General features: G+C 39.2%; 1 protein-coding gene across 5 annotated transcripts in view; it reads right to left on the reverse strand.

The window, feature by feature from the left end:
- Positions 1–439: 439 nt before the first annotated feature.
- The window catches only part of LOC308074266 (uncharacterized protein), a 42484-nt gene continuing 29793 nt past the window's right edge, over positions 440–13130 (reverse strand). For 3 of the 5 annotated variants that reach the window (XM_080413643.1, XM_080413641.1, XM_080413644.1), the window contains 2 exons: positions 9922–10026; positions 440–9232 (listed from right to left, as the gene is read on the reverse strand). In XM_080413643.1, the coding sequence (XP_080269769.1) occupies positions 9137–9232; positions 9922–10026 (201 nt within the window). In that variant the 3' untranslated portion in view covers positions 440–9136. The remainder of the gene's footprint in view (positions 9233–9921; positions 10027–13130) is intronic. The other 2 variants (XR_013932079.1, XM_080413642.1) reach the window with 2 other exon arrangements.

The raw sequence follows: 13130 nt of genomic DNA on the forward strand, positions 1-13130 counted from the left end.
GAAACCCCCATTACTGAACAAACACTCTATAGCAATGCTTACTATCAGAATTCCCACACACAAGCAAAAACAAAAAACTAAGTGTTTTTATTTATTTTTATTAAGTTTGGATATGTGCACCTATGAAGACTATCTGATAAGTTAATCAAAACAAAATGAACTATTCCACACAGGTACAGTACGTAGATGTAACATCCATGTTCACATGGGGGTTGTGGCAGTGGTGCAGTCAAGGCTGTATGCAGGGGCTGTACGGACCATCCATTCCACTTTGACACCATCTAAAAGCACCGCTAACAGTAAATATCCCTTCATTTTATGTTTCCTACATTTTATTTTGAACTATTTCAAAAGTTTTCAAACATTTACAAAAAAAAAAGAGGGGAAAAAAGACGTAAGCAATGAAAATAGCAGATCTACAAGCTCATTGCGAGCTTGTAGATCTGCTATTTTCACTAGTTTGGGTCCCGGGAAGGCATCCACATTTCACGGGCTAAAATGTTTGGGAACATTGACCTAGAGCCTCATTTATACTCTGTCGCATGATCGTGTCATGCGCCGAACATAACTGATCTATAAGCACATGCAATGCGTTGTGAGCTTGTTGATGGACTATAAATTAAGTATTAGAGCACAATAGAAAGCCTACCCCTCAGCCTAAACTCTAAATTCTATTCCCAAAATAGCCGATGTAGGCTACAAGCTCACAACGCATTGTGAGCTTGTAGATTAGCTATTTTTGGCTAATGTTACCCCGAGAATAGGGATGCTGGGGTTCAAGTGGTTAAACAGTTTGTATTCTCTTCATAGTACACCAACGTCCTCTACTACAGTACCACTGCACCACCTTGTGGTGGAGCGTTGCACAACAACGGGCTAGCAAGTTGCCCTCATGGACACCAACCAAATAATTTTAGTTCCCCTTTTGTCTAATAGCAAGGAACCCCTTCACAATGGTATATTTGTTTAAATTATACATTCACATCATTTCAGTTTTGTTTACGTGACATTTTAGCAATATCTTTGAACTTGATCAACAGACGCATACAATCTTGTGTTTAACTATGTGGCGCAGCTCTGTTTCTGATGATATTATTTGGACAAATTACAGATATGTTTCTCAGTTTCAACAACCACAACAAGGTTTTGTGTTCAAAAATCCACAAGTACGTCCAGGCTAATATTGACAGCATTCCGCATCAACAAAACACAATGCTACATTACAGCTGCACCGGATAACTCAGTGGTTGTCAAATTAGGGGTTACAAATTTAAAAAAAAGTATCTGACTCTAATAACACATTTTCAATATCACCACTATTAATCTATTTATCATGTACCATTATGACATTTAGACATTGTAGTTTAACCAAAACTCATTTTCATACCGTATCAAGATTTTTAGGACAGAATCCCAGAAAATCAATTTGGTGGTCCTTGTTGACATGATGTAAAAGTTTGGGAACCCCTTAATGGCCCCTACTGGTATGAAACACCCCAACACACACACACACACACACACACACACCAGACCTGGGTCAAGGCGTTCAGTTGTTTTAAACACTACATACGTGAGCTGCGTTTTATTTTAAGCAGGTTGCGAGACATAGCTGAACTACTGTAAAAAAGTCCTTCAGTACAAAATGTGCAAAGCAAAGCAAACTAAACCAAGCGTGCCTCCAGTCAGGCCGGCTTTCAGATATATTAAATGAGAACTCATACCAATAACACGTTTAAATACTTTGATGTATTTGGTTGAGCCAGGAAGGTTGGCTGGACAGGTGAGTGTTGTACGCTAACCGTACTCGTTTTGTTACTGTAGTTCGTATATCGTTGCTGACGGGTGGAAACCTTGTACATGTATGTCCAAAACCGTTACTTTTCAGGAAATGGAAAACAAGAATCTGTTCCAGTGGATCCAATGTATTTAGTCACAAGCTCTTAATACTTTTCATTGTTTAAAATATGTATAAAACCCATAGTAAACTAGGTTAAAATGTTTGTCTACAAACTCTTCGATGACATATGGAGATACAAGGTTTCTGCCTGACGGGGACAATATGCTGCCTGGGGAAGCCTCTTTGACTCAACCAAAAACTTGCAATGATGAAGTGGGATTCTGAGTTGAACCTCCCTGCTCAACCAAGCACCAAAGTATCGCAAACATCTTCCATTTATATTTCCAAGTTAGATATAAAGCAAACACATCGTTTCTCAAGTACAATTACACAATATATAGTTCCTAAAACCTACTTGGCATTTTTTTTACATAGCTTCAAAAAGGCAGTGCACAAACAAAAAACAAAAAAACAAACAAAACCCTCAACATACAACATTCCCAGTTTCACCAGTAAGGACGGACAACATAGTTGCAGGTTCAACAATTATCTCAGCAAACGAAAAGGCTTCATACCAGGCTGCAGCACAGAAGGAAAATCTGAGATGAGTAACAGGATTGACACGTAACAGAGTTGACAAGCATAGACATGAATGTAAAGTAACAGTAGTGACACTGAACAGAGTTGACAAGCTTACAGTATCTAAGAGAGGAACTCATTGAAGGCTCATTTAAACAGGCTGTGGTTTATGAGCTACTAACTGTATGAGATCATTCTTGTTACCTCGTTTAACGGAACCAATTGGATTGCCCCAAAATGTGCACTGTATATACACACCACCCATCTCATACCCAAGGCAGGCAATATGAAAAACCTAATGCGAATAAGAGATAATTTAATTTCCGCAATATCTTTTGAAAGTTGGCCACCCAGCATGGTATCAAATCAAGCGCAGCAATTCATCATGTGTACCATATGCTTCAACCATTCAAGAGCATAACGGAAAAAGGTTTACGGAGCAGACAGGATGACATTTTGCTGCCAAAAACAAGGCTTATTAAAAAAAAATCTATTAAGAGCTAAAAATAAATCAAATACATTATTTGACTGACATCACAATTTTCAGGGAAAATAGTACAATACTTTTTTTTTTGTGTGAATGTTGTGCAGCCCTAAATTGTTTAAATGCACTTGTTCTGTTACAGTATTAGCTTTAGTAAACCTGCCCTACAAGAAGAGATTTCAGTGAGTTAACAGTTAATTATTGTGTTATTCACACAGGGCTGTGACTAAACAGCAAAATGACCCATGACAAAGTGACACATGACATACAGTTTAAAATGCAGCCAGTGAACTCATATTAATGGTTAAAAGCTCATTTCTGCGATGCTGAAATGTGTAATTTCTGCTCTATGCTGAGGTATACCATTGTCTACATCCAGTAGTGGCCCTTGGAATTTGAAAGGTGAGGTATATTCAACTAAACGATTACGGTAACTTTAAAAAACAAAACAAAGGCAGCCCTCCTGTTCTACCAACTGGTCCAACTGGTCTTCAGCTGTAAACTAGAAGACAAGGAGGGTATTTACAACAGACAACTGCTGGCTAACCATGTAAAGAATATTAGACAGAGAACACGCCATCTGGAACCGGGTTTGTTTGTACATAAAGGTATGCATGTCTGCCCACACAAAAGTAGGCCAAAGCTCAATTGAAACTTTACTCATTTTAGCAGAGAACGGACATACCTAGCCTACACACCACAAATGTTGCTTAACTCGCTGGAGGAGAACTAACAAATGCCACGAACGTCACTGAAGCCAACATCCCATTCACAACTAGTAACTTGCTATCGATAGCTAAACGAGGCCAACGTCACCTTGATATTGAGAAATACTAAACTTTTGAAATAGCTCAACCACTTTTAACCTGGCATCCACATTTTGGGTATGTCATTATGGGTGAAATTTTCTAAATTCCTTTAGAAAATAGCTCATCTACAAGCTTATAGATTGGCATTTTTTTTGCTGTTCATCATACAATGAAGTATGTAGATAGGCTTCAGTGGTTATTAACAACCAGTAGCAAGTATATGGCTTGGGTTAGATACAGTATACTTGTGAATTTGAATCCGGTTGGGGTTTATTTGCCATGTATTAGTCACACTGGAGCCTACAAAGCTTGCTTGGCAAGGCGGTGCGTGCGCACACACACACAAGCATTGTGATCAGAATGTGACTGCATGTGCCACGGCATGCCCTGGATGGTATGGCTGGCATGCATTGACCTTGAATCTCAGCCAGAGTCAGACAGGAGTAAATGCCATCCATACAGTAAGCTCACATTTGGTAGAAAGTGACTGTCAATGGTTTATAAACAACGTTACCTCATCTCTCCTGTCACCGTGGCTGAAATTGTCAAGTTAGCCAACTGTATGAAAGGTTGACTAACAAAACACTGCACTCTGTCTCACTGTGTGGCCATGCCCTATATTCTTTGGTATGCTTTGACATCACAGAACGGGGAGTGGTCACAAGTGCAACAGAGTGGAAACCTTCAACTTTCACAGAGGTCAGTGCAACAGTGCTCTAGTGTTTCACTACTCTTTCAAGTCTAACATAAGCAGACGCTGGAAGCTAAAGCTGGTTAGACAAAGGTGAGCCAACTTGACAATGAATGACAAGTGCAAGAAAAGACTCTGTCATGTTCCAAGATTAATTTAATTAACTTGTGATTGTGGGTGAATGTGTTTATTGTATTTTATTTTCTAAACGTAAAACAAAGAATGAGCTTGTAGATCAGCTATTTTCACTATCCGTCATATGAAAAAGTATATAGGGCTTAAGTGGTTACACTTAATTTACATACCAAAGCATGAATTAGACTTTAACCGATACCAAAGTCCTGATGTCAAAACAACGCCTCCTGGGTCACGAAGATTTTTTTCCCATTCAAAAAGCCCATAGAAAAATCACATAATATAAGAACTGTGTTAAAAAAGAAAGCAAAATAATCCAGGCATTTTACTCAGATGGTTACAAAGCACTAACTCACAGAAATTGACTGCAATGATCAGGCTTAGAACTGACCTAACAATCAGCGGCGCACATAATCAGTGTCACGTCGTGTTGAATTGGATTTTCTGTTCTGTGGGAAAGTAGCATTGTCAGTCCTCAGATGTCTCATCAAACATTGTGTGTTATAACTAAATTATAACACACACTGATAACATGTCACAAAATCTCAGGAATGTTTGTGACAGAGCGTGATGTGTTCAGTGACAGTGATTTGCTCCCGGTAATGTATTGCCCAACAATACCTCTAGGTGCCGCCACAGAATTAATGTAATTTTCTCCAAACAGACTGTATCTAATAATATTTGATACTGCCTCAATATCATCTTATGAATACATTTCCCCTGACAGAATGCCCAGACTCGTTTCATTTTATTTTTGGAACAGAGTTCTTATATTACATGATTTAAAAATAAGTAAACAGGTTTTTGCAGGGGAAATCTTAATCATGACCCAGGGCGTGTGCGTTTTGAGACTTGGTACACTATTGAAAAATGAGATCTGATCACAATGGAGACATCAATAATGCATATTAACAGATGCGTGTGTAAGTGTGTCAGTGGATCACTCATTATCCAGACAGCATATGTATATATAGATTGTAGTTAAACATATATTTGTATATTTAATTGATTAAACAACACCTAGGCAGCAATATGTTGAAACACAGACTTTGGGGTAAGACACAAGGCCACTGAGTAATTTCACCAAACTGTTTTTGGACAGAATTACAAAATTAGCTTTGAGAAGATATAATGTCTATCCATGTTTTTTTTCTCCATAGCTTAAAATAGCCCCCACCTCTATACAAACTCATTCTGAGCTGCCTAAAGAAATATTTCTGCATACCGTGATACTAGCTCAATTATGTCTATATCAACTTCAACATGCTAAAATGAGTTAAAACCAGACTTTGGTAAAGAGAAGCATTTTGTCAATGCTTGTCACTGCTTGCTTACATTACATTCAAGAGAACTCAGAGGAGTGAACTATAAATAAAGTTTAACAGATGTTTTATCAACCACTCTGTCAGAAAGTTGAACCGACTGTACCTGTCAAACTGTGCAACGAGACTATGGGACCCAGGGTTGGGCCGAGGTCGCTTATGGACCTGTGGCCACCAGGAGTCCCCATAAGCGAGAAATATGTACATTATTTTAATTTACATTACCACACGTTATCTTACTCAATGGATATGTAGTGTACAGTGTAAGTGAAGGGGTGATAACTCATAAAAAAAAAAATACATAGGTGACTTGTGTGTTTCATTAGTTATGCACTGGTGAGGTTTGCCAACCCGACTCGTTTACATAACATAAAACTACAACCCAGGGACCCAAAAAAAGGCTTGGGTCGGCCCTGCTAGGACCTACTAGCCGAAAAATGCTGGGGCAATGTTTAACCACTTACAACCTAGCGTCCCTATTTTGGGCACTGGTCATTATAGGCAAACATTTTCAAAAAGTTTCAAACTTTTTCAAAACTGACCTATCTATAAGCTCACAACGCGTTGCATCGCGACACGCTGCGTGCTTGTCGACCGGGCATTTTAGCTTTTTTTTGTGTAACACCATTGTACGGTGACTTTAAGCACCTTGAGGAAAAAAAGAAAAAGAAGGGAAATGCAGGAGAACTTGGAAGCGGTCTCTTGAATTGGTAGAAGAGGCCAATTCTCCATAGGGAGCTGGTAATATCTGCAGCCATTTTTCACAAAACATTTGTACATAAGACTATAGTAAGTAATGAACCCTGTAAAATTGTCATTTTCTTGGTACTGATATCATTTTCTGTTAGACAATGACCTACCCTTTATTATTAACACGTCGCTAGCTGTTATATAACAGTCTAGCATTGACTATCGCTGTAGCACCGGCCACGATGCAAAAACACGGGCCAACATTTCTGACACGGTCAGAACTCCGACGGTGTAGACGGCTGTCCTTGAACTGTCCCACAGAACAACCCGAGATGCTTACGTTTTTGCCACAATGAGTACATTTTGCCTATATATTGTACAGTATGTATTCACTATAAGGACACACATTTGAGGGAGTCTGGAAGAGTGACTTTTTTTTGCTTTAAGTTGGGGGCCTAAAAGCCACCCTAAGAGGCAGCGTTTGTTTTGATACCATTCTGACGGTAGAGATTATAAAAACAGTGTAAGGCTGAACAATCGTATACAACACTACTATTGACCTATGAAGTGGCTTTCATTGCCTTGTTCCCCAAAAGGTGTTTGTTCCATTGGTCTTACCCTTGGACACTTTACGTTTGCGTTAAAACTCAAGTATATCTTTTGACCTCTTATTTTTTCCTTTGCACTGCAAACCTGTGAAACAGACATATTCCAAAAGAGTGACTTCTCTTTAACCATCAGTGTTTTAAGAAGGGGCCGAGGACGATGGGTCAAAGACAAGTCACGACAAGCGACGCAGACAGTTCAGCATCAGTTCAGTCAACTCAGGATAGAAGACTAGAACTCATTTGCTATCAACTGAGAATTCCGTTTCAATCCTTTTTTTTCTTCACGATTTGGATTTGACAAAATCCCTGAATTGATCGAACTGATGGCTTACTAAACCCAGGCTTGATCCATTATGAAATCACTGTCTGACATTAGTAACAAAATATCTCATTCCCTACACATGTGCAGCTTCAAATCCACTTCCAAACACGTACACAACGGGCCTTCTTTCCTTTGTCTCCTTGCCTCTACTGTTAAGGCGGCTGTATGCTATGCGTGTGCAAGAATGCATTTCTATCCTGTTCCCAAGCAGCGTAGAAAGCATCGCTCTTGGTTTAATTTGAAGTTGAATTGATTTGAAGCTAGACTTCACCTTCTCTGTTCTAATCTTGGACTTATTTTAAATACATAAAACATTATTTTAACCAATCTGTATGATACTGTATGTTAACACAATACAACTAAAACATCTGCAGTGGTTGGAGGTGCTCTCCCTACTGTTCCACTGAGAAATCTAGACCCTGGTCTAAAGACTACTGGTCACCAATGTAAATAAAGTTATTTGAAGTGGACGGCGTACCGGATGGACACTATACCGTAGATGTGCCACCATCTTGATTGTAAATTTGTTCAGACATTGTTGCAATTACCACTATATATACAGCCGCCTTTAAAAAGGTCCTTACGCACCGGTGCATTTTTTCCAGGTGATAATTTGCCAGAAAAATATATATATATTACGAGACGATAAAGCGACAAAATTCTTATTCGGAATGAGGTGATTTTTCAACCTGTATGATTGAGACATCGACTATTCATATTATGAATAGTTTGATAACAATTTTTGTATTGTTTATTCGTCACGCTCCTGGTGTGTAAAGAACTTAAGCATTGAACCCCAAACCCCAAATAATTACTCAACTACTCATACACTTACAGATTTAGAGTCAACGTTAATGACTTTAAATACTGCACCCAAAAAACATATAAATTACTCACCCCATGAAGCCTTAAATTCATGAAGATTTTTAAGTTTTTCTTGCATTCCTGAGCCAATAATACAATATTTGACTTATTTAAGTTAATAGGAGACCAATCTTAACAAGAGCAAAACCATATTTAAAGCAAAACCATATTTAAAACATTCTCTTTGAACCTGGATCATCAGTGATTACACTGTGAGAGTTGTTTTGGAGTTTATATTATTATTTTAAATAGTTTTGCATTGGTCTCCTACCGCAGCAGACAACACAAATATTGAATTATTGGCTCAGGAATATGGGACGAAAACAAGAATGTATTGATAGGAAAAACTTCCTTTTTTGGGTGAAGTATTCCTATAAGACTAGTAATGCTCTACCTTTTACTCGTTGGCCCCCACAGTCCTAAAACTAAAATCTGTTGTAAACCAATTGGTTTGATCCGCTGAAAAATCCTCTAACTCATGACCCAATAGCCAAAAACTGGCAATTACAGCCCATTTATCAGGACTTAGGCTTGAGAATCCCGTTTGTTTTGGACTCCAGAGCAGAAACCCATTAAATCGCCACTTACATGAGGCTTGGAACACAGTGCAAAGGCGAGGAGATGAAGGAAACAAGGCCGTTAGAAATGCTACCAACTGCTTTTCACTCTCGCCATGTTGCCTCCCGCGATGGAACAGAGACGTACGCCTCCTAGCAGGGAGGCAACATGACCACAGCCCAGTTGAAAGGAGGAGGGACACAGAGGAGGAGGCTGGTGCAATGGAAACCCCACCCTTTAAAGGAAGTTGGTGGTGGAGTCCTTCGCAGAGTCGATTTGGAACTTGTAGGCCTGATCTGTGGGGGCAGCAGGAGAAGCTGCTGACCCATCCGGCTGTACAGAGAGACAGATAGAGAGAGAGAGAGACAGAGAGACAGAGAGACAGAGAGACAGAGATAGAGAGAGAGTCTCAAACTGTGGTTTTCAAAGTGGGGTGTGCAGGAACCCGCAGGGGCCCTTGGGGGGGGGGGGGGGGGTCCCAGACAAACAGTTTACTTCCACTCAATTCATTTGACATCATTACAATACAAAAAGCGTAACGACTTTCAATATCACCACTTTGATATCGCTCAATTTAGTTTAAAACAAAACATCATTTCATATCAGGGTTGCTGGGCCAAAGTCTTTTGAAAAGGTGGTCCATGGTGTTGGTTAGGGTTGAGAAAATAGATCTACCAATAGACTGACTTAATCCTACTCGTGTAGGTAAAAACTGAAAAAAAGAAATGAAAGAAAATAATAATAAATTCATATATAGTGTATGTATACTGTATATGTATATATATATATGAATAATAAATAAATGCATTAAATCGATTAGTCTTATTTACCACTGAAACCCTGTATGATGCCGATGTACAAGCTCACAACGCATCGCATCACGTTATGAGCTTGTACATCTGCTTTTTAGATTTTTTTTATAAATCGTTCATTAATCGTAATCGAGGCAAAGCGTTTGAAATAATGGTGGTATTGATTTTTGAAGTCACATGGCCCAGCCCTATAGTGTTGATGTACTGTACCTGGGGGGCGCTGAGCAGAGGATCAGTGGGGGAGGGGATATTGTCCATTTTGACAGGTTCACTGGCTGTAGGAGGGGGAGCACTGTACTGCATTGGAGCTGCCTGCTAAAACACACACACAAGCACACGCAGATATTAAAAAGGTGCTACAGACAGTATTCAGCCACTAGATTTCACACTTCACTCCACAACACCCAGGAAATTAAAACCATAAGGTTCCTATTTCCCCGACTCATGCCTATAAGGCAGCACTCATGCAGTTTGCAGAATTGTACCCTCGCCAATGAAAACAGAAGCACCGTTGTGAGGTAAACAAACACTTTCTAAAAAGCTCTGTGGATGTACTATTTCCTTTTTTATCATTCACCTACCTAAACATTTTATTAATATAACCTTCAACAATATATATGGAGGACAATGACATTTCATTTAATTAATTAGTTCAGTTTATCCTAATCTGAAAAAATTAAGCTAAAACCAACAGTCCTCTTAGTATTAAAATGTCCCTACAGTATGTGGGTTGCCTGGTAGGCAGCACAGCCCGGGAGGTGGAGTAAAATTATCAACCCCAGCTTTGGAGAACGTCTATTGTCTAACTTTTGAGAGGAGCTTCTATTTGATCCCATAGACGTCAGTGAATTGAGTTAGGCAAGGGTAAGCTCACCGTTCAACATGCGATACCTTCAAAGTGCACACACAGGGTTTGACTGACTGGGAAATTAAAACGTTAATCCCCTCAAAACCAATCCTATCCTATCATGCATGGGCATGCTACATAATGCTAACTTTACAATTACTACACCAATTAAAACAAAGCTTTCTGTCTGTCCAACTAAACAGATGTTTAGTTTCCAAATAAAGAGAGTCAGTGCGGCTGGCGCCTCGCTTGAGTGTGCCTAGTCGAGCTTGAGTCTACTTCGGACGTCCTCTTTGCATACCAATAGTGTGGCAACGGTTATTAGCCGTCCTCGCAAACATGGTACGCAAAAAGGCTGTCGTAACCATTGGACATGAAAGGAACCTTGACCAAGTGTCAACATACAGGTACTGTTTGACAAGCTGGGAGTGAGAATGTGTTTTGAAAATTGAAAGTTAAATGTTAAATAAACAAAAGGTGACATTCTGTGCTGCTGGGTGAGCATAACTGAACAGAACCACAGGACACGTTTGACGCTGTGATGCACGTGGCTTCGGCCGTCAAGTAATGGATGAGGAATGAGAAATGAAAGCGAATGAGAATAGAAATAGATGAAAATGTGCTTTTGGATTTTGAGAATAAAGTCGTAACTGCAATGAATTTGCAACTTTGAAAGTTGCGGAAAATTGTTATCAGTGTCTGATATAAATCTAAAAGGTTAACCTTTTTTTTCTTGAATTCTACTTTTGACTTTATTCTCGAAATACAAAAAAGAACCTGAAACCTGAAAATGTTCTCTTCAGGAGAAACTACACAACTACACAACTACAAACTACACAAGACTACAAAACAAAACTACTAAACACTACACTAACCAAACATTGATGTACATATAAGATGAGGACATTATATGACAGACTACAGTTTATGACACATCTACAAGTAGAGTCTGCTTGTGTAGAAACATACCATAGGCACTCCTGGGTAGTACTGGTTGAATGGGATAGACAATAGTAGCATTAGTAAAGCTGCCATGCAAAGGAGCTTAACTGTGTAGCATCAAGGTGGCCTCTTAGGCATTGTGTTAGGACATCATGACATTTTGAATTTAAAAACGTAATACATGTGTGCTTTAGTAACCTCAGAAACACCTTGTTAGTTAGATAGCTGCAAGCTGAAGCGTTACTATTTATTGTGGCTAACACCACATAGGAATGTCCCAGTCGACTTGTATCCGTCGATAGCAAAGGTGGAGCAGTCGATTGAGTAAGCGTTCATATTTAGGGATAGGGGTCGAGACCCACTTCCACAGATGAGAGTCATGTCATTTTAATCACTCGTGCACAAACATATCGATTGTATTATTACGTTCTTTAAATTCGATTGAATTGCCCGACAAAGGTCATTAAACTAAACAAAGAAGAATAATTTAATTTCCTCACACCCTTGTTCACTTCATTTCTCGTTTGGTCAGTTGGTTGCTTGCTAGGATATCTGAATGTGCAAAGCGGTCAAAGGCGTGGCTACATTTCACCAAAGTCACAGATAAGGCGGAAGCGAAAGGCCATTCAAGTTCTAGGTTAAATTCTTGTAAGCGCCAAAGCTAAAGCACCCCAACGTTGCGTATCATGCAGTACCTTCGGCTGTCTTCAAGTCGGAGCACCACCAACTCTGGCTGCCGTTGTGGGTGCAGGACAATCATCTTCCTCCACCCAAAGGTACGCATGGGGCGCGTACCCCAACTTCGTAACAAGTCCCGTTCATTGACAATTATAATCCAATTGATAGTAATCCCCCAAAAACGCCAACTTCATTCATTATGATGGTGGTCACCTCACCCCAGCTCATGAGTCCATACATCCACATAGTAATTTGATGGGCATTTATGTTATTTTACTATCCTCATATTTAGATGTTGGGGCTCTGTGTATTCCTTTTCAAAATAAATGTCCAGCATCAGTAGTGTTTATTGAAGGCTAGGTAAATGTCACAGACTAATAATAGGCAAGTAATAAGAGCAATACCAGTTCTGCAAATGTACTATATTCCAAAACACATTGATAGCGTCAATGAGGACACAGATCGTTGAGCAGTCTCGAAAGCGGTATCAGTATCATTAACTCTTACCCTGCCAGAGTTTTTTCAGAACAGTCTGTAGCCTCTGCCAGGGTTTTGACCGATTTTGGTACCTTTTCGCATAGCCACAAAATATTTTTCTCAAGTATGATTGATCCCCAGAAAATTTCTAATCACAGATGAGATTCAGGTGTGGTTTCACAAATGTCAACGAGGTCAATTTGACCTTGTTGTCATGTGTTGTTTGATGTTTGAAAATAGCTCAAAACCAGTGGTTTCAAACCAAAAAACATTGTGAATTGTTTGTCCGTTTCAATTTTAACATTGAAGTGGATGGAGCAGCAAATCTTTGGAAATTGTTATCTCCTTATTCGTTTGGAATATCGAAAAGGTGTCAATACTAAATAATTAGAGAATCTTTTTAAGAATTCTTTTTTTTTTGAAAAAATTATTATTTTTTTTCTTTTTTTCCAGGACGTTTTTAAACGTCTTTGGC

This window comes from Gymnoscopelus braueri (genome assembly GCF_963280865.1).
Source record: "Gymnoscopelus braueri genome assembly, chromosome: 2".
In the NCBI taxonomy this organism is placed as follows: domain Eukaryota; kingdom Metazoa; phylum Chordata; class Actinopteri; order Myctophiformes; family Myctophidae; genus Gymnoscopelus; species Gymnoscopelus braueri.